Source organism: Suncus etruscus, chromosome 5, assembly GCF_024139225.1.
Source record: "Suncus etruscus isolate mSunEtr1 chromosome 5, mSunEtr1.pri.cur, whole genome shotgun sequence".
NCBI classification, from domain to species: domain Eukaryota; kingdom Metazoa; phylum Chordata; class Mammalia; order Eulipotyphla; family Soricidae; genus Suncus; species Suncus etruscus.
This window is the reverse complement of record NC_064852.1, coordinates 109,082,537-109,105,281: the sequence shown is the minus strand read 5'-3', so window position 1 is coordinate 109,105,281 and position 22,745 is coordinate 109,082,537. Positions and strand designations below refer to the sequence as shown.

At 42.7% G+C, this 22,745-nt stretch overlaps 1 protein-coding gene across 1 annotated transcript; it reads right to left on the bottom strand.

Annotated features, from left to right (window-relative positions):
- Nucleotides 1-12,642: 12,642 nt before the first annotated feature.
- On the bottom strand, nt 12,643-21,510 carry LOC126009056 (histone-lysine N-methyltransferase PRDM9-like). The gene is given in 5 exon segments (XM_049773406.1): nt 12,643-14,566; nt 17,652-17,732; nt 18,920-19,046; nt 20,703-20,796; nt 21,342-21,510. Coding segments are annotated over 4 exon segments (2,040 nt in total). The 5' UTR covers nt 20,739-20,796; nt 21,342-21,510; the 3' UTR covers nt 12,643-12,770.
- Nucleotides 21,511-22,745: the final 1,235 nt, after the last annotated feature.

Sequence of the window (22,745 nt, the reverse complement as noted above, 5' to 3'; positions counted from 1 at the left end):
GGAGACCATGCACATTGTCCTTCATTTGTGCCTATTTTAGAGACTTTATTTCCAATAATAGAAAATCCCAGGAATTGAGGAAAAATCTCCCAGGCCTCTGCACCTACTCCTGGGCTGGAACCTAGGTTGGTGTGTCCTGAGTGACCCTGGTTGCCCAGACATACTCTGCAGAGAGGATCCTGTCCTGTTTCCCAGCACTGTCACCCTCAAAACTCCTGCTACCTATGAAATGCTGCCAGTCTGTAAAAGCATTGATAGTGACCTGATTTTGTCTACCACATTATTTATTATTACATTATATGTATCTAACATGGGTATAATATTGTTACCCTCAGGAAGTTAATTCACACACACCTTGGCCCCTCCAATATTCCCAGACATTCTCATGCTCTTATTTGTGCCACCTGTAGTCTATTTCTTCTTTCTTTCACTAACCTCTTAATATTTGTCAGTACAAATTTTGTTCTCCAAGGACGATGATGTGTTTAATGGGTGTCCTCTTGTTTCCTTCCTTGATGTACCACAGTAGTGAAGCAATACATATCTGACATTCTCCTTCTGACTCATTTGCCTAACATGATACCTTTCAATTCCATTTAAATTATAGTAACCTTAAAGTGAGAATCGTTTTTATAGCTCTATATTTATAGATATGATGTACATATGCTAAAATATACTAAACTTATCTATTCATCTGTTGTTGAATATTTTGGATTGCTTCATATCCTGGATATTGTATGAAGGAATACATAAACGTGAATATTTAATTTTCCCATTTTTGTTTAGGCACCATTATTTTCAGTGTTATTAACAACAGAATTTCATTACCCAATATTCTAATACTATTAGAATACCTAATACGTACTTTAATTTTCCCATTTTTATTTAGGCACCATTAATTTCAATGTTATTAACAACAGAATTTCATTACCCAATATTCTAATACTATTAGAATACCTAATACGTACTTTAATTTTCCCATTTTTATTTAGGCACCATTATTTTCAGTGTTATTAACAACAGAATTTCATTACCCAATATTCTAATACTATTAGAATACCTAATACGTACTTCAAGTGTCTGTCCATCAATGAACTGTGAAGCCCTGTCATCACATCTTGCATGGAAAGCTCAGTTATGTTTGTGCTTTACATTTTAAAATGAACTATTTTAAATTCAATCACTATAAAATACAGATACAAACTTATTCATGATTGAAATTCATACAAGGTCCTGAAAGGGGACATGAATGAGTTAAAAAGTTTAAAAAGTCTCTGCATATGCCTGGAAAGCCCCCAAAAGGATAAGGTGACCGCAACTGAAAATTCACTGAACCTGTATAACCTGTTATTGTATCTGTGATAAATGTTCCAAATGCTCCCTGAAATGTAAAAGTTACTTAACTTCCTGAAATCAATGGTCATGCTGTGTTCTATAAATTCTCCATTGTACTGAAGTGTTATAAAAGAACTGCTAAATTTGTGATTAGGGCTCTCAGCCTCTAGCCATATGGCCATGCTGGGTGCCCAGGCATATATGCTTGAACAATAAACCATCTGCTTTTGCATGAGACTGAGGTCTTGGTGTCTTTGACAGACACATTGTTCTCCCGGACTTAACAGTCCCAAACACATCCCTTCACCAATTGTACTCTGGCTACTTCCAATATTAAAATGCAAAATTCCAATATTCTAACATCTCAGTATTCCATCATTTAATATTTCAAGATTTCAACATTGCAGTATTCTAACATCCCAATTCTCCAATATTCCTATATTCCAATATTCTAACATCCCAATATTTCTCTATTCCAATATCAATATATTTCACTAATGTATATTAATATATAATTTCTTGGACTGTGAAAAACTGTGAGTGCTGCCTGTGTGTGTCTGTCTACTGTCCTCTTGGTTGAACCTCTTGGGAGTGGGCCGAAAAGAGGCTCCAGAAAACTCACTCTCCCAGAGGCCAATTCCAGGGCAGGACTCCATAACATGAAAACCGGCTAGGCTTTGCAGAAGCCAGGTCCCCTGTTTGTGACATCAGGCTGGGAAAATCCACGAAACTACACCTGCCCAGTGGGGCCCGACTGTGAAAAACTGTGAGTGCTGCCTGTGTGTGTCTGTCCACTGCCTTCTTGCATGAACCTCTTGGGAGTAGGCTGAAAAGAGGCGCCAGCAGAGCACTTTGGCTCCGCTTCCCTACGCAGCCGTGTCCTCTTTCTAAGAAAAGAACACCATCGCAACAAGAAGAAAAAAATCACACTGAGAACTGTGCTGGATCACAGAAGCAAGCATTTCTCTCTGGACTGTTTTCCCTGCTGCGTGCTCAGGCCTAAGATTTGATCCTGTGTGAGGCTTCATCCATGGAGGACTCCCCTCGCTTAGAGGCAAGTCGGCTCATTCAGAAAGGGCGGAGCCAGAGGAGTGTGCTGCCTGCATCATATAGCCAATGTATAACACCACAACACGTAGAAAAACCAACAATACAAGTGTGACAATGGGGAAACAACGCAGGCCAGCATCAGACATAGAGAATGAAGAGGACAATTCTGATGACCAGATAATGACCAACCAACTAATCAACCTCTCAGATAAGGACTTTAGACTAGCAATATGGAAGATCCTCAACGAACTCAAAAAAACCATGGATCGAGTTGAACAGAACACTAATAAGAACCAAGAAAATATGAAGACAGAAATCACAAAACTCCAAACTGAAATAACATGTCAACTAACAGGCCTGAAAAAGTCAGTAAACGAAGTGAATGACAAAATGGATAAGCTCTTGGACAGGGTTTCAGAAGCTGAGACTAGACTTGGTGCTGTGGAAGATGAGATACATAACAATTCCATAGAGCAGGAGAGATTGGAAAAAAAACTTAAAGCAAATGAACAATGGAAAAATTAGTCAAAGAATGGGAACAGATGAAAATAGAAGTCTATAATAAGATCAACAGAAACAACTTAAGAATCATTGGAGTCCCAGAGACCCAGGAAGAAAATTTCCAGGAAGAATCAATGGTCAAGAATATCATTAAAGAGAAACTTCCAGAGCTAAACAATATATGTGATCAAATCCTGCATGCTCGAAGAGTACCAACCAAAAGAGACCCCAGAAAAACCACCCCAAGAGACATCCTAGTCACAATGACAAATCCCACAGATAGAGACAGAATTCTGAAAACAGCAAGATCAAAAGAGAAAATTACATTCAAGCAAGCATCCTTGAGATTTACAGCAGAAGTGTCACCAGAAACACTCACTGCCAGAAAGCAGTGGTGGGCTATTGTGACAAGACTGAATGAAATGAATGCTTCACCTAGAATACTGTACCCAGCAAAACTCACTTTCCGGTTTGAAGGAAGAATACATGGTTTCACAGACAAAAAACAGCTCAGAAACTATACAGACTCAAAACCAGTCTTAAGAGAAAAACTGAAAGACCTAATTTAAGACAAGACTAACCAAAAGACACACCAAATTTTGATATAGAGATGGCATTAAATCCCAGGACAATTCTTTCTCTCAACGTCAATGGACTAAATGCACCAGTTAAGAGACACAGAGTGGCTAAATGGATCAAAAAACTCAATCCAACCTTCTGCTGCCTACAAGAAACGCATCTGGATAGTCAGAACAAACATAGACTCAAAATAAAAGGCTGGAGAAAAATTATCCAAGCAAACAACACCCATAAGAAAGCTAGAGTGGCCATACTAATATCAGATAATGCAAACTTTACACTCAGGAAGGTTGTAAGGGACAAAGATGGACATTTTATATTAATAAAGGGGTATGTAGAGCAGGAAGAAATAGCTCTCCTAAACATATATGCACCGAATGAGGGGCCAGCAAAATATTTAATACAACTGTTGACAAATCTGAAAAATAATATCAATAACAACACAATAATTGTGGGGGACCTCAACAGGGCTTTGTCAACACTGGATAGGTCAACCAGACTGAAACCCAACAAGAATATACTAGACCTGAGGAGAGAAATGGAAGAAAGAGGCCTAGTGGATATATATAGGACACTCCATCCCCAGAAACCTGGATACACATTCTTCTCCAATGTACATGGGACATTCTCCAGGATAGACTACATGTCGGCACATAAAACATACCTACATAATATCAAGAGAATAAAAATTTTGCAGACTACCTTCGCTGACCACAAGGCTCTGAAATTATTTGTGAATTCCAAAGGGACTCAGAAGAAAAACTTTAACACCTGGAAGTTAAACAGCCTCATACTCAATAACCAGTGGGTCTGAGATGAAATCAAGAAGGATATCAAAAGGTTCCTGGGAACAAATGACAATAAAGACACAAACTGTCAGAATTTATGGGACACAGCAAAAGCAGTACTGAGAGGAAAATTTATAGGTTTGCAAGCACGCATCAGGAAGGAAGAAGGAGCTTACCTAGTAGCTTAATGACACAGCTAATAGAACTAGAAAGTGCTCAACAAAAGGACCCAAAAATAGAAAGACAGAAGAAAATAACAAAGCTGAGAGCAGAAATCAATGAAGTGGAAACCCAAAAAACAATCTGAAAGATCAACAAAAGCAGAAGTTGGTTCTTTGAAAAAATAAACAAGATTGATAGACCAACGGCAAACCTAACAAAGAAAGAGAGAGAGAGAAACTTGATAACTTGTATTAGGAATGAAAAAGGAGTGACCACTACTGATCACTACTCTGACCGAGAGTCAAAGGGTAATCAGAAACTACTTTGAGAAACTCTACGCCACTAAAAATGAGAACCTGGAAGAAATGGATAAATTCTTGGACTTTTATAATCTTCCACAGTTGAAGGAAGAGAATATAGCATATCTAAACACCCCCATCACCATTGATGAAATTAAAACGGTAATCAAATGTCTGCCCAAAAACAAAAGCCCAGGCCCAGATGGATTCACTAATGAATTCTTTCAAACTTTCCAAGAGAAACTACTACCAATCCTGGCAAGATTCTTTCATGAAATTGAACAAACTGAAACACTTCCAAATAGCTTTTATGAAGCTAACATCACCATGATACCTAAACCAGACAGAGATGCTACAAAAAAAGAAAATTACAAACCAATTTCGCTGATGAACACAGATGCAAAGATCCTCAACAAAATCCTGGCAAATAGGATTCAATGCCTCATTAAGAAGATCATCCACTATGATCAAGTAGGTTTCATCCCAGGAATAAAAAGGATGGTTTAACATCCATAAATCTATCAACATAATACACAACATCAACAACAAGAAAAATAAAAACCACACGATCATATCAATAGATGCAGAGAAAGCATTTGATAAGGTCCAACACCCATTCTTTTTTTTTTTTTTTGGTTTTTGGGCCACACCCTGTGAGGCTCAGGGGTTACTCCTGGCTATGCGCTCAGAAGTTGCTCCTGGCTTCTTGGGGGACCATATGGGACGCCGGGGGATCGAACCGCGGTCCGTCCTAGGTTAGCGCAGGCAAGGCAGGCACCTTACCTCCAGCGCCACCGCCCGGCCCCCCAACACCCATTCTTGATCAAAACTCTCAGCAAGATGGGAATGGAAGAAACCTTTCTCAATGTAGTTAAGGCCATCTACCACAAGCCAGTGGCAAATATTATCCTCAATGGAGAAAAACTAAGAGTCTTCCATCTAAATTCTGGCACAAGACAAGGCTGTCCTCTCTCACCACTCCTACTCAACATAGCACTGGAAGTACTTGCTATAGCGATTAGGCGAGAAAAAGATATCAAGGGAATCCAGATAGGAAAGGAAGAATTCAAGCTCTCACTGTTTGCAGATGACATGATACTCTACTTAGAAAACACTAAAGACTACCAAAAAGCTTCTAGAAACAATAGACTCATATAGCAAGGTGGCAGCCTACAAAATTAACACACAAAAATCAATGGCCTTTCTATACACCAATAGTAATAAGGAAGAAATGGACATTAAGAAAACAACCCCATTCACAATAGTGCCACACAAACTCAAATATCTTGGAATCAACCTGACTAAAAAAGTGAAGGACCTATACAAAGAAAACTATAAAACTCTGCTCCAAGAAATAAGAGAGGACATGCGGAAATGGAAACGCATACCATGCTCATGGATTGGCAGGATTAATATCATCAAAATGGCAATACTCCCCAAGGCATTATACAGATTTAATGCTATTCCTCTAAAGATACCCATGATTCTTCAAAGAAGTGGATCATGTATGTAATCAAGGTGTTCAAATAAAAAAATAATAATATTGCTTTAATAAAAAATAAATCAATAAAAACAAAAAAAGTATATATATATATATATATATATATATATATATATATATATATATATAATTTCTTTTTGGCTTTTGTGCCACATCTGACCCAAAACCCACACTAGGGTTACTCCTGGTTCTGCACTCAGAAACCTGCAGCCTTGGCGGACCATATGGGATGCTGGGAATCAAACTCAGGTCCGTCCCAGGTCAGCAGCATGCAAGGCAAAATGCTGTACTGCTATGCTATCACTCCAGCCCCCAATATATCATTACTAAAATAATATTTAGATATGAAATCCATTATTCTAACATACCAATTTTCCAACAACATAGTATTCCAAAATTGAAAAATCTCAAAATACCAACATTCCAGAATTCCAATATTTCAACATTTCAATATTCCACTATACCTATATTAAATCATTCTATTATTTTATACTATTATTCCATATTATCCCAAACTAGCAATATTCCATATGAGGGATGTATGTAAGGTGCTTGTGTGAGGTGAAGGTGTGTTATAAGTGTGTGTGTGTGTGTGTGTGAGGGGTTTATACACAACCATGTGTACATACACAGCCATGTGTGCCTTTGGGGCCCCTCTAAAGTATTTTTTTTTGTTTTGTTTTTTGTTTCACACCTGGCAGCATTTGGGGATTACTCCTGGCTCTATGCATGCGGTTGACCTAGGATGGACCACAGTTTGATCCCCAGCATCCCATATGGTCCCCCAAACCAGGAGCAATTTCTGAGCACATAGCCAGGAGTAACCCCTGGGCGTCACCGGGTATGGCCACCCCAAAAGAAAACAAAAAACAAAAAAACAAAGGAAAGACTACACCAAACCCTCATCCACCCTCCTTAAAAAAAAAAAGAAAATGTAGATTTCTCTGATATTTGCCTACTCCTCACCCTGAGACCTGTGCTTTTTCTCCTCTTTGCTTCTTTTCTTTCTTGTTTTTGAGCCGCATCTGCTGTGCTCAGCCCAGAGCTTCTACTTTTTCATTCAGAGATCACTCCTTGTGGGGCTCATGGAACCTTATATGTTTTGAGAATCTAATTCAGGACTGACCATGTGTGCAAGGCAAGAGCCCTGCTGGCTACCCTATCTCTCCAGCACCACCCCCTCATTTTTCTTTTAATAAAACATTTGCTTCACACACAAATAAATTGCCTCAACTTCATGCCCTTTCTATACTAAAGTATTTTCATAATAAATATTCTGGTGTCCCATCTTTAGATAAAAAATACTTAGGGGTAGGGCCAGAGAGATAGCATGGAGGTAAGGCGTTTACCTTGCATGCAGAAGGTCAGTGGTTCGAATCCTGGCATCCCATATGGTCCCCCGAGCCTTCCAGGAGCGATTTCTGAGCCTAGAGCCAGGAGGAACCCCTGAGTGCTGCCGGGTGTGACCCAAAAAAACAAAAAACAAAAAAACTTAGGGCACACGGTCATGCTCAAGGATGTACACGTGGATCTCTCCTGGCAGGGCTGAGGGGACTATTGTGGTGTTGGGGATTGAATCCAGGTTGGCTGTGTTCAAGGAAACTATCTCTCTGGCTCCAACCAAAGCATATTATCAGAAAAAATGTAATGCTGTTGAACTTGGGAAATGAGCCAAAAGTTTGAATGCATGTGGTGTATGTGGGGCTTCTGGGTTCAGTCCAGTTTGGGAGCTACTTCCAAACACAGAGTGACCCTGAGCACCAAGCAAATGTTTTGAGACCACACTTAGTGGTGCTCAGGATTTTATTCTAGATCTGCACACTGAATTATTCTTGGTGACCTTGGTGGATCATATAGATGCTGGGGATCAAACTAGGGTCAGCCATGTACAAGACAAGTGCCCTATCTCTGTGCTGTAGTTCAAGCCAAGCAAATGGTTTTAATCTGATTAAGAACCAAAACATAATGAAACTAAGATTAATCTTAAGACATATACTTCACAACACTATATAGTTTTCTCTGATGAATGGAATTATTTATAAAAAAAAACTAAAGAGTTATAACAGGAGGGACTAGAGAGATAGTACAGGAGGAAAGTGGCTGGCTCCAATGTGAATCCTGGGCACATGATTTCAGAGGTCACACTTTAGCACAGACCAAGAATAACTCCTGAGCAGCACTGGAGAGGCCTCACTCTCCCACCCCACAGTTATTTGAGAAGTGCATTCTGGGCCTGGAGCCACAGTGGGCAGGGCAATTGCCTTGAATGCAGCCAACTTGGGTTTGATCTGTGGCATCCCATATGATTGGTCCCTTGAGCACTTCCAGAAGTAATTCCTTAGCATTTCTGGTTGTGACCAAAATTAAATGAAATGCTTTCCAGGTCATTGAAATTACATTGAGTATAATTACATTGAGACACACACTTGCCTCACATGGTGCTAGTCCAGGTATGAATCTCCGGCATCTGATGTGGTCCCCTGCACACTGCCTGAATTGATCCCTGAGTATGTCCTGAGCACCACTGAGTGAGGCCCAAAATGGAAAAAGGAAAATAAGTGCTTTCCTCAGTAAATCATGAGCCTGAGTGTTTTATTTTTTATTTTAATTTTTATTTTTTTTGAGCCTAGGATGGTGCTCAAGAAATCTGGAACCCCTCTTGCTGGATCATGTGGTGTCCAGTATTGAAACAGGGTCAGCCATAGGCAAAACAAGTGCCAGATATCTCTATCCTGAGATCTATCTCTATCTCTAGCCTGAGCTTGATTAAAAACAAAACCAAAAAACATGCTTATTATTTGTGATTCATTTTTGGATGCCAGAGATAGAGCTTATGGTTGCAGAGATGTAAGGTGGGTGCTCCATCGCTGAGTTTATTTTCTGCACCAAGCCTGACTTATTGTTTTGCACCATACTTGCTAGCACTCAGATTCCATCTCAGTCCTTGGGGACCATGCAGTGCTGGGAATTGAACACTCAGGTCAAAGAAGCTGTCAGAACTTGGAGCTATCTCGATCCCTGAAGTCTAGATTTTCAAGTTTATTTTGATTCCTTTTGTTCATTGTGTTATTAATGTAGTATTGATGATGGCAAAAGCATGTCTGGCTAAGATGGTCAATATTTTGATCTGTGGTGCTCAGTGGTGGGGAGGTCACAAATCAAGTTGGGTTGCTTATATACTCAATTGCATGGTTTGTATTCTCTTAATTGCACTCATTACATGGTGCTGGGTCTAGTGTTCTTATTTGAGTTCATGCACACAAATTAGGATTACGTGTGCGCCAACACTGCAGTACTCACACATGCTTGTCAGGGGTCACTTCCTGGTCATGGAACTTGCACATGTTTTTGTAGTTATGTCACTTCCTAGACGCATCGTGCCCTCTAGTGGTGCTCACACACCTAGCCACAGTGTTTGCAACACTGGGCTCAAAACATTTTAAAAACATGCCAGAGTGATAATAATAAAGCAGGCACTTGCCTTAAATGCAACCAACCTGGACTTGGTTTCAGGCACCCCAGATCACCTTAGCACTGCCAGGAGTATCCCTTAGCACTGCTGAATGTAGCCCCAAAACATGCCTCCACAAATCAAAAACTAAAAACAACAGGGCTGGGGCCGTAGTGATAGTACAGTGGGTAGGGAACTTGCTATGCACACAACTGACCTAGTTTTGATCCCTGGCACCCTATATGATCCCCTAAGCTCTGCCTTGAGTGATCCCTGAGTGCAGATCCAAGAGAAGCCCTAATTACTTGCTGGTGTGATTCCCAAAATAAAAACAAGCATAAAGCAAACAATAGCAGGACTGACAGTATTGACTTATCCAAATGAAACACTATGGGTAAATATATAACCGTCAGCTTGCATGGCAGATGCTTGAAGTCTCTCTGCTATTCTACCAAGCCCTGAAATCTGTTTATAAAGATTTTAGGGAGGGGCTGGAGCAATAGCACAGCAGTAGGTGTTTGCCTTGCACATGGCTGACCCTGGACGAACCCGGGATCAATTTTCGGCATCCCATATTGTTCCCTGAACATGCCAGGAGTGATTTCTAAGCGCAGAGCCAGGAGTAACCTGAGTGCTTCCAGGTGTGACCTAAAAATAAAAACAAAAAAAGGAATGAGATAAAGATTTTAGGGACCGTCATGAACAATGCTCAAGGGACTAAGAGGCCACTTTTAGTTCCTTAGTCTGGAAGGGAGTCATAAAGTACCAGGAATTGATCATAAGGCTCACACATGCAAGGGATGTGGTCTACCACTTGAGCTCTATCCATGACCTCATGCTATTTTTAGAGACAGCATCTTTGGGTACTGTCTCTCCTGGAAGGCACCTATTAGAAGTTTGTTCAGACACAGGTCAGACAGGCATTTAGTCCTTGCTCAAACAGCGCTGAGGTATGGTTTGAAGACAAATGTAACTAGTTTCAAGTTTCAGAAACCTTGACTCATCTGGCCTGCTCCTACAGAGGCTCACACAACAACTGTGAACAGCTCTGCTGTTCTTGGCTTTTGGTCACCCTCACCTGCCCTGCTATGGCCCCTAGAATGCTGGCAATACCCTTCCCTAGAAGTCTGGCCTTGGCTGCTGTGGCAGTTGCCACGACCAGGTGACTGGACAAATGAATGGAGGCAGCTGGTTTCACCCTCCTTGCCTCAGATCGTTTCCTATCTGACAAGAACCTAGTCCTGCCTCTCTGGAAGTAACTTTTTTTAAATTTTGGGTCATACCCAGTGACACTCAGGGCTTACTCCTAGCTATACGCTCAGAAATTGCTCCTGGATTGGGGGACCATATGGGATGCTGTAAGATTGAACTGCAGTCCATCCTAGGTCAGATGTGTGCAAGGCGTGCATTGCCTTACCAATGTGCTGCCACTCTGGCCCTGAAAATAACTTTTTGGTGGAGGTGCTGATGTTAGCAGTTGCTGAGGGTGCCCAGAGGTGACCTGGGGATAGGACTGAGGTCCTGGTGAAGGCATCTCTGCCATTTTTTAGGACGGAAACCTATGGATGCAAGAATTCCCTACTTAAGCTTCATCCAGGAGCAGGATGAGGACCACACTGGGCAAGAGTGAGTGAGGAGGCAGTGGTCAGTATCCTGGAGAGGAAGGCTGAAGCCAAAATACCTTTTCATGACTCAGCTTTGGGGTCACACAATTCTTTTTTTCCAAAGAGGCTGTGGTGGCAAGAGTGGACATGGAGATATTTCAGAGTCTGGGGCCATATTAGCATTGTGGTTTATTGATGGGAAGAAAGGAAGGGTCTCTGCTCCTCATCTGAGCAATTTCTCAACCCTGCAGTCATTTTTGGTGGGATGAGGATCTGACATTCACTTGGAAATCTGATTCCCTTCCCACTACTTTTCTATTCTCTGAACAATGTCTTATTGTTCCTACAGCTCCAAGATAACCCAGCTAAAATCACATCATAGAGAAAGTCTGTGGTGTCCAATTAGTGGAGTTGCTCAGGGAATCATTCTTTCCTCTCTTCCCAAAGCACAAGGCATACCCTCTCCTCTAAGAAACAACCAAGTGAAGAGAACATAATTGTTTCTTCAAAAAAGGGGGCCGAAGAGATAGCATGGAGGTAGTGTTTGCCTTTCATGCAGGTCATTGTTTCAAATCCCGGCATCCCATATGGTCTCCTGTGCCTGCTAGGAGCGACTTCTGAGCATGGTACCCTGAGCACTGCCGGGTGTGACCCAAAAACAAAACAAAACAAAACAAAAGAAAAGAAAAGAAAAGAAAAGAAAAGAAAAGAAAAGAAAAGAAAAGAAAAGAAAAAAAAAAAGCAGTTTTAGGCTGGAGTGTGTAGTTCTGGACTCAGGCTAGACTCCAGAGTATGGAATGGAAAGGTCACTTGCTTTGAACATGGCCGAACAGTTTGATATCAAGCACCCCATTTGGTACACTCAGAATGAAATCAGCACAAATCAAGAAGCATTGCCAGGGATGCTGAAAATAAAACAAACATACAAATAAACACACAAGGTCCTACTTGCAAAAGACCTAAATTTCCCCTTGATTTCATCTTATATCAGAGGTTTCTCTTTCAGGTCCTGGGACTCAATCTATTATTAACTTAATCTGACTTTTATCAAATAGATTACTTTATCAGGGACTGATTTTCCATTTAGAATTGGGTAATATTCCGAGTTTTCTGTTCCTTTTATTCCCCTCTGCTTTCAAGTAGGAAGGAAATAACAGAGATCAGAATTGTATGGACAGTTTATTAGGCCATCCTCTCAGGTATGTTATGCAGTTAGTGGTGGCTGTTTGTTCATTGTGGATGCTGAGATGTTACTTACTGTTCATTAGTCACCTTCACTTTAAACTTGTGTGTCCTCTGGTGTGTGCTGAGACTAAACCTCCAAATAAAGCCTCGCCCACACTTACTACATACATGGGGCTTCTCCCTTGGTGTGTGGAGACATGACCTCTCACTGAAGCTTTGGCCACACTCCTCGCAAACATGGGACTTTAATCCTGTGTGCGGCCTCTGCTGTGTGATGAAATGTGACCTCTGACTATAAAGTCTTGCCCACACTCCCTACAAACATGGGGCTTCTTCCTTTGTGTGTCCTCTGGTGTGCGATGAGACTTGACTTCTGACTCGCCCACACTCCCTGCAAACATGGGGCTTCTCCCCTGTGTGTGTCTTATGGTGTCTGATGAGGGTTGACTTCCAAATGAAGCCTTGCCCACATTCCTGGCAAACACAGGGCTTCTCCCCAGTGTGTGTCTTCTGGTGTGTGATGAGATATGACTTCCGACTGAAGACTTGCCCACACTCTTTGCAAACATGAAGCATCTCTCCAGTGTGTCCCCTCTGGTGTGTGATGAGATATGACCTTCGACTGAAGCCTTGCCCACACTCCCTGCAAACATGGGGCTTCTCCCCTGTGTGTGTTCTCAGGTGTCTGATAAGATTTGATTTCTTCCTGAAGCCTCGGTCACACTCCCTGCAAACATGGGGCATCTCACCTGTGTGTGTTCTCTGGTGTGGGATGAGATTTGACCTCTGACTGAAACCTCGCCCACACTGCCTACAAACATAGGGCTTCTCACCTGTGTGTGTCCTCTGGTGTTTGATGAGATTTGACCTCCTACTGAAGCCTCGCCCACACTCCTTGCAAACATGAGGCTTCTCTCCTGTATGCGTCCTTTGGTGTCTGATGAGATTTGACCTCTGATTGAAACGGTGCCCACACTCACTGCAAACATGGGGCTTCTCCCCTGTGTGTGTCCGTTGGTGTGTGATAAGAACTGATATCTGAGCAAAGCCTTGTCCACACTCCCTGCAAACATGGGGCTTTTCCCCTGTGTGTGTCCTATGGTGTCTGATGAGAGTTGACTTCCAAATGAAGCCTCGCCCACAATCATTGCAAACATGAGGCTTCTCTCCTGTGTGTGTCCTTTGGTGTCTGATGAGATTTGACCTCTGATTAAAGCGGCGCCCACACTCACTGCAAACATGGGGCTTCTCCCCTGTGTGTATCCGCTGGTGTGTGATAAGAACTGATATCTGACCAAAGCCTCGTCCACACTCCCTGCAAACATGGGGTTTTTCCCCTGTGTGTGTCCTACGGTGTCTGATGAGAGTTGACTTCCAAATGAAGCCTCGCCCACAATCATTGCAAACATGAGGCTTCTCTCCTGTGTGTGTCCTTTGGTGTCTGATGAGATGTGACCTTTGACTGAAGCCTTGCCCACACTCCCTGAAATCATGGGGCTTCTCCCCTGTGTGTGTTCACAGGTGTCTGATAAGATTTGATTTCTTTCTGAAACCTCGGCCACACTCCCTGCAAACATGGGGCATCTCACCTGTGTGTGTTCTCTGGTGTGGGAGGAGGTTTGATTCTTCACTGAAGCCTTGCTCAAGCCTTACATACTTCTCTCTTAAAATTCTTGGCATTCCTATCTCTGCAACTACTCTGCCTGTGTCTTTTCTATTTTTTTTCTGGCTTGTATTAGTTTCTTCCTCCATTGCCAACTCATGTTTATTAGAGCTCCCTATAAGTCTGCTAGATGGGCTAGAAAAGGCTCTTGAAATTCTTTTATACCTTATTTTGTTAGCCCAACCTATGGAGCTTTTTTTGTGCTTTTGACTTTCAAGCTTGTCATTCCTTGGTTTGTTGTTAAATTTGTCATCATGTGTATCAGAATGTTGCTGCCATTGGTTTTGATCACCTGGACAGGAATTCTCTGATTGAGAGTACTTTCTTGCAGACGTTCCTGGGAAGATCCAAGAGGGATGACTATGTTTTATGTGATGACCAAGAAACTTCTGACTGGAGATGGCGAGAGAGCAGAAGGGACATGGATGGATTTCTGGCTTTGGTTCTGCTAAAAGAGAAAGTTTTGGTCAGAGATGTTGACAAGGCTGTTTAGACCATAGCTCTATGTCCTGCCAAAGTCTATTCTTCTAGATTTTCTTATTTTGTTGATAAAGCAAGATAAAACCTTCATGTTCCTAAATACTCTGGTAGTCTTTTTTTAATTTTTTTAATTTGAGGGCCACTTACTCCTGGCTCTGTGCTCTAGGAAGGCTTGGAGAAACTGTATGATGCCAAGGACTGAACCAAGTTGATGTATAAGAAGTAAACACCCTGTCCACTGTACATACACTACTACTTCTAACCTCAAACTTTTTGACATAGGTCTAAGTGACCTTTCCATATAGAGTGCTCTAAAGTCATATTACTGGGACCGGAGAGATAGCATGGAAGTAGTGACTTTGCTTTGCATGCAAAAGGATGGTGGTTCGAATCCCAGCATCCCATATGGTCCCTCGAGCCTGCCAGGAGTGATTTCTGAGTGTAGAGCCAGGAGTAACCCCTGAGCGCTGCTGGGTGTGACCCAAAAACAAAAACAAAACAAAACAAAACAAAAAAAGAAACCACATCACAGAGTAATATGACTTTATTTTTGTTTGTTTGGTTTTTCTGTTTGTTTTTTTGTTTGTTTTTGTTTTTGGGTCACACCAGGTGGTGCTCAGGGGTTACTCCTGGCTGTCTGCTCAGAATTAGCTCCTGGCAAGGCACAGGGGACCATATGGGACACCGGGATTCGAACCAACCACCTTTGGTCCTGGATCTGCTGCTTGCAAGGCAAAAGCCGCTGTGCTATCTCTCCAGGCCCTGTGATGTGGTTTCTAAAGGTATTTTCCTCTCCTAAGATGTAATGACACTTAATTTCATGAGGTTAAGGCATCCTTAGTGACTTCCAAAGAGGGTAAAGGTATTAAAGGTATTAATAGCACCTAGCTTGGAACTGTACCAGGATAGGCAGGATAGGCAGAGAGATCATGTATGAAAAAATTTAAATTTGGTTCTTGCCATCTAAAAAGGCTTATTTAGTACAATTTTATGTACTAAATATATTTTTATATTTGTTGCAAGTTTTATGGCGCATGCTTGGCCTGTGGCCAATCCCTTGGGATACCAAGCACAGCCAGGAGTGATCCCTGAGCACAAATCCAAGAGTAATCACGTATTATTAAAGGACACAGCCCAACCTCTCAAATATACCTGAAAGTCATATTTAGGGGAAGAATTATGATTCAAGAAGCAAGGCCCTCGTTTGATTCTTGAGCAATGTGTGGCCCTGTAAGCATTTCTGGGTGTGACCTAACCCTACCCACAATAAAAAAAAATGGGTAGAGGAGTAAACTCTATATACGGGTTAGACCCACAGTACTTCAGCATCACTGGAGCCAGCCATCAGCACTGCACCTAGAGTAGTCTCTGAAAACCAGTGAGAACATCCAGTGAGGACATAGATGCAGGGAGAAAGGAACTCTCATTCACTGATGGAGGGAATGCAGTCTAGTCTAGCCTTTCTGGAAAACAATATGGATATGCCTAAAAAAACTAGAAATTGAGCTTCCATAAATCCATCAATAGCACTCCTAGGGACAGACTCTAGAAATTTAAAATCACAGTGCAAAAATGCCCTCCAATTCCTATATTTATCACAGCACTATTTACAATACCCAGAATCTGGAAGTAACACAGGTGCCCCCAAACAGATGTGTGGCTAAAGAAACTGTCGTACACCTACAAAGTGAAATACTATGCAGCCACTGGAAAAATGAAGTTATGCAATTTGCTTATACATTGTTAGACATGGAGACTAGACACAGAATAAAAAGATGGTATGGTAATAATATCCAGAGACAATCAAGAGGTGTGGCAGAAGGACCAGCCCATGATATGAACTTTGCCACAGAGAGCAGTGAGTGAAGTTAGAGCAGTAACTGTATTGACAACTACCATGAAAAGGATAGTGAGAGAGAGAAAAGTACAATGCCTGTCCCAGAGACAGGCAGGGAAAGTGGTAGAGAAATGAGAAACATTGGTAGTGAGAAAGTTGGTGAAGGGCAGTATATAGTCTATGAGAGAAACCAAACTAAGAACATTTCTGTAGTAACCATGATCAAGAAATTATTAGGGCCCGGAGAGATAGCACAGCAGTGTTTGCCTTGCAAGCAGCCGATCCAGGACCAACGGTGGTTGGTTTGAATCCCGGTGTCCCATATGGTCCCCCGTGCCTGCCAGGAGTTATTTCTGAGCAGACAGCCAGAAGTAACCCCTGAGCACCGCCAGGTGTGGCCCAAAAACCAAAAAAAAAAAAAAAATTATTAAAAGAATAAATGGAATGAAACCTGAATAAAATCATTAAAAGAATAAATTGAATAAATGTGGCAACATGGGTAGAGTGAATACAGGTTGTTTTCAGGTACTAAAACAGCTGATAGAAAAGGTAAGATAGATTAGGAGGTTTGGGGTGAGGAGCATGGCAAAATCTACACTAGCTTTGTCCTGAGCTCACTCATTAATAGTTTAAAACTATAGACAAAAAGTTATTCTGAGTAGGCAAGAGAGAAAGCACAGCAAGGGCGGTGCTTGCTTTGCAAGTGGTTAACCAGAGTTCAATTCCCGGATCCCATAATGTTCCCGAGCCCATTAGGAGTGATTCCTTAACAGAGGTGTAGAAGTAATCCCAACTACCATCACTGAATGAACCTCAAAATAAAAGGAGAGGAAAGAAAAATCACTTTCTTGGGGATCTCAAAAATCACATAATGATCAAGGGCAAAGGCTGGAATAAAAGAAAAGGACAGAGGGGTCTGAGAAAGGGCACCTAGATATGAGGCTGTGCAGCCATGCTGAGACCACAGATAAAGTGAAGGCTGAGAATCTCAGGACCTGTTCTAAACACACAGAGACAGGGAACCAGAAAGAGAATAGGAGAATAAAACTCCTGATCATTCTGGGACTCAGCATCAAGGGCTGTGAACAGGACTGGGCTCTGTACCCCTTGATCCAGGAGCCCGATGCCCCATGCCCAGGGTCCACAACTCACAAGTGCCCATGATGAACCATACACAACTGAGGCCTTGAGTGCAGGGGGCATTTCTCATATGTACCTGATAATATGACTCTCTGCAGCCTCTCCAGGGTTCCTCCTTCCAACCAGGAGATCAATGCAGGCTTCACCCGGCAATGCCCTGCAGCAGAAGGACAAATCTTGGGTTAGAAGGGATGAGGACAGTAGCCCATATATGAATCTGGGTCCCTAATGAAAGCAGTCAAATCACAGAACAGATGAACAGAATCTCTGTTATCCATATTTACTGATTATTGCACTGATGATGAAATGAAATGAAAGAATATAATTAAGCAGGGAGAAGGGGGAGCAATAGGACAGCACTGGCTTTACACATGGCTGACCTGCCTTTGATCTTGGCGCTCTCCATAGTTTCCTGAGTCCCTCAGTGAGAAAGCACTGAGTGAAGAGACAGGAGTAAACCAAAGCACCACAGAAGCCCAAAAGTATCTTATAAAAAAGAGGCTGGAGTGATAGTACAGTAGTTAGGACACATGCCATGATCAGAGTTGATAATAATTAGATTCCCAGAACCATGTAGGATCCACCAACCCCTGCCAGAAGTGATTCCTGGGTACAGATCTGGGCATAGGCCCTTGAACTACCTGTATAGTCAACAATTATTTTATTGTTTGGGCAGGGACAGGATGCAACAGTTTGGGGAACATGCTTGCATGCAGAAATATCAGATTTGAGTCCCACCTAAAATGATGTCGAGGAAGCATTGGGGAGACCTCTGTATTTTCTACCAGGTGGCCTTTTAAAATTATGAAAACACTTAAGACACTCTCATGAAAAATTAAAACAATAGTAGAGAGGGGAGTACATGACTACAAACAAGGCCAACCAGGTTTGACCATTAGTACTCCAAATGATCCCTAAACTCAGGTCCAGAATAAGTTTGAGCACACCCAGGTGTGGATAAGATCCCTGGTTCATGAAATTACATCACTTTCAGCCACAGCCCACAGTGATCAGGACTGGCTCCTGGCTCTGTTCAGGAAGAACAACTGACAGGCTTATGGGAGCATATGCAGATCTAGGGATCAAACCCAGTTTGACCCAGATTTGGCAAACACCTGACAAAATTATGATCTCTTTTGTTGCTGAAATGACATTTAAAAACACAATGTTGGACTCATCTAAGAAATAAAGTCAGGGGCTAGGGAGTCAGAAAAATGGGGAGGGGCTTGACCTTGGGGCTCTGAAGAATCATGTCCCTTGCTGAACCAGATTTCTGTCTGATCCAGGCACATCCCCATCAATTCAGGATGTAGTCCACAACAGTGGCCCCAGGGCAGCTCTTACCTACTGCCTGCAGGTGCTGGTAGGTCTCCAGCATCACATCTCTGTAGAGCTTCCTCTGAGAGGTGTCCAGGCATGGCCACTCCTCAGAGGAGAAGGTCACGGCTATATCAGGGAAGGTCACTGAGTCCTAAGCACACAAAAGAAGGCATCAGAGACAGGCTCATCCTAGTCCATGGGAGAGGACAGGACCTGTCTGTCAGGGTCCTAGAAGGTCTCGGGACTCTCTCCTATGCCCTCGGGAAGAAACAGTCTCCATGTCCTTCTCTCCATGGGTACTCAGAAGGGAAGGTCCCCCAGACATCATGCTAGAAAGCCAGATCATCCAACATGATGTGCGGACACTATTCTAAAAGGTTCCTGGATGTGCCGCTTCGCACAGACAACCCCAGTGCCAATCCCTGCACTAGATTTACTAAGCAATGGTGGATCAAACACCTGTGTACAGACAGAAGAAGCCGAAAAAGCAAGTCTGGATGTGGACAAAAGGCTAAATACATACTAACCCCTCCAGCCCCAGGGAGCCCATCTCTGCCCAGGATACAAGGACCGATAACGAAAATTCAGGTCAAGTGAGTGAATCAAACTTGTGCTTGGTGTTATCAGCACTCATGGTTCACTCTCCCAAAAATCTTTCTTGGTATAGGAAAAAAATGACCCAACTCCTAGCAATTATAGCTTCCAGAAAAACCCTTTACTCCTTTTTCACAATTAGAACCAAAAGCCATGGGTCTGTATACAAGAAGGGTTTGGAAGTACAACTGGTTTTCTGAGGAATAATTTGGTTGCAGGGAGGAATTGAAATTCTCTATGGAGTGAAGGACAAAACTGCTGAGCTGCAGGTCCTGGGATCTGAGTAACAGTGCTAGGGAGGATGAAGACAGGGTCAACATGTGTTCAATCCCTGATACCAGCTAGTGTTTCCTGAAGCAAACCGTCTGTATAGAGTCAATAAAAAGCCCTGAGCATCGACAATGTGGCACAAAATTCAATACAAAACAAGCAGACACAGCATAAAGCAAGCAAAACAAAATAAAACCACAGGAAAATACACATTCAGTAAAAGATCTAGCTGAGTTCTTTGCAGTAAGGCAGAAAATTTTTCACCCAGAGCCCAGAATTAGGGGTCCTAGGAGAGTGTGCCAGACTTGCATGGAGGGTCCTGAAAGTATAGGAAGGAGAATTGGGTGCAGGCATCACCTGGCATCTGGGAGAAGCAGCAAAATACAAAAGAAGAACAGTGTGCTGCAGCAACAAGACAATTTGGTGGGAGCTTTTATTGGATGGGGTTTGACAGGCTGAATTCCCGACACCCCAGATGGTCCCGCCAGCCCCAGAAGGTATAATTCCAGAGTACAGAGCCAGGAGAATCTCCTTTCAATTTTGATGCCATAAAATCAGTCAAGAGTCTTTTCCCCAAGTGAGGCAACAATGATGCTTCATAGCAGAAATCCTGGGATCAAGGTCTCCTTCCTCATCAGCATCTGGATCCATATTATCAGGAGCACAACCCTGGAACCTGGCATCCAATAGGGTTTTAGACCTGCCAAATATGACCCAAGAACAGTGAGTCCATAGGAAGGTCTGAGCACTGCCTGGTGAGGCCACCAAAACAAACACAAGATCACAAATATGGACAAAAATGGCCTCAAACTGCAGAAAGCGGAGACCCTGACACAAGTGCCAGGAGCCACACCAGATTCCTTCCTAAAACATTTCTGGGCCCCCAGGCCCTAGAGGGCTTTGCACTCCTGTCCTCCTACCCTGTCCTCTTGTGGGTCCTTACCTGAGGACTGGATGTCAGAAGGATGTGCGACCCCATCTTCTCCAGCTTGGATTATTCCTGAAGAGCAGCAGCAGCAAGGCCCATTGCAGAAATTCTTGGAGAAAAAAAAAGTCAGAGCCGTGAGAAACAAGGATGAGCATAATCCCTGCGCAGCTGCTTCCTGCTGGGTTGTTTGATCCTAAATCGAAACGCACATCTGCACCAGGCATCCAGCAACTGCTCCTTTGTGAGGGCACGTGTAGAAAGCGCCCAAAGAGTGTGTGGTTCAGCAAAGTTATCTTAATATGCACAGTGCTCACTAAGGACCACGATGTGACTTGTGTTTGTACTTTGAGTATCTAGACTAAAATCGACTTCGTACAATCAATTGATCTTTGGGGAGAGGGCAATAGTACAGAGGGGAGGGCATTTGCCTGCAAGCACTTGGGGATGGACCAATGTGCTTCTGAGCCCCGCTAGGTGTGGCCCAACACTCCCTTGCAAAAATAACTATTTTTGTTAAAAAAACAAAAAAAAACTACTTCCCAAATAAGTCCTAACCCACCCCAAAGCAGGTCCTCACCAGGTCTCGGAGCTCGGGAGCAGCCAGGGGAGAGGCACAGACCAGCAGCCTCTCTCCGAGGCGCCCTCGCCGCTCACCTGGCCGAGATCCAGCAGCTCCGGGACGATCAGAGCGGTCCCTCAACGGCAGGCGGAGAGAAAGGCGTCCCTTCGACGCCCCTTCGCCCGGGGGAGGCCCCGGGATTGTGGGTCTGGGCAGCTATAGCGGCTTAGAGTCCATTCTCGCTAGAGATCGGGTAATGGGAAGAATGGCGCTTTGCGTGTCCTGTCGTCAAACAACTTCCGGCCGGAGTCTTAAAGGGCCAGACTTCAGCTGTTGACCTGCTATTCCTTGGCCTGGAAGGTGATCCCCCCACCCCGTCAATTGCTGTGGTGTTGCTTGTGTGTACTATTAGCAACTTAATCTTAAATTATGTCTGCAAAAAGTGTTCTAGTATTGGGGCAGAAGTGATATCACCGCGGTAGGGCGTTTGCCTTGCACGCTGCTGACCCAGGACAGATGGCGGTCCATCCTTGGCATCCCATATGGTCCCCCAAGCCAGGAGTGATCTCTGTGCGCATAGCCAGGAGTAATCCCTGAGAGTCACCGGGTGTGGCTCCAAAACCAAAAAAAGTGTTCTAATGTCTTTGTCCACAGTAGTTTATGGAAAAGGAACTTGGATGCTATAGACTCTTATTACAGTGCTCATTATAAGAATGTTTTAGCAAACTTATTTTCAAACTGTTTATATATCTGCAGATATGTTCTTGTGATTTTGCTTAAGGAAGTATATGAAAAGAAACTCCAGAGTTTGTATTATGGTGCTCAGTCTAAGAATGTTTAAGAATTTTAAAATTAAGTGTATTTGCAAAATGGTTCTAATATTTATGTTTAGAGAAGTCTATGAAAAACTTGTGTTATATGTATAAGATATGGAAAAAAGCTTATTTTTTTGAGAATGATATGTACAATTTAAACTTTGACGCTATTATAGCCAACTTTTACTATGACATGCAAAATAACAACTACTTTTGTAAGTTCTGATCTGGGGTTCCTGCCTCTGATGGTGAAAAGTTGAACAAAACTTTTGTAACTTTTTCTTTTTCTTTTGTTTTGTTTTAAACAGAAAGCGTAAGTTGAAGCCCCAGCAATCAATCTGAAACAAAGATGTTCCCCCAACTTCCTCCTATCTTAAACCTCTTCCGTTGATACGTAAAAAGCCCACTAAATACCGTATTTGCTGGCGTATAAGATGACTGGGCATATAAAATGACCCCCTAATTTTGCAGTTCAAACATAGGTTTAGGCCTATATTCGCTGTATCAGACAGAACGTTCCTGTGCTGCATGTGCTGCATGTATTCCTGTGCTCATGTACCACAGTGAGCCAATCACAACAAGCAAAGGTTCAAAGGTTATACTGTAACAGACTTCCTTTGACTCTGGCCAATCTGAGCAGGCTTTTTACAGTGTAGATTCGGGTACAGAACATTGTCTAATTTG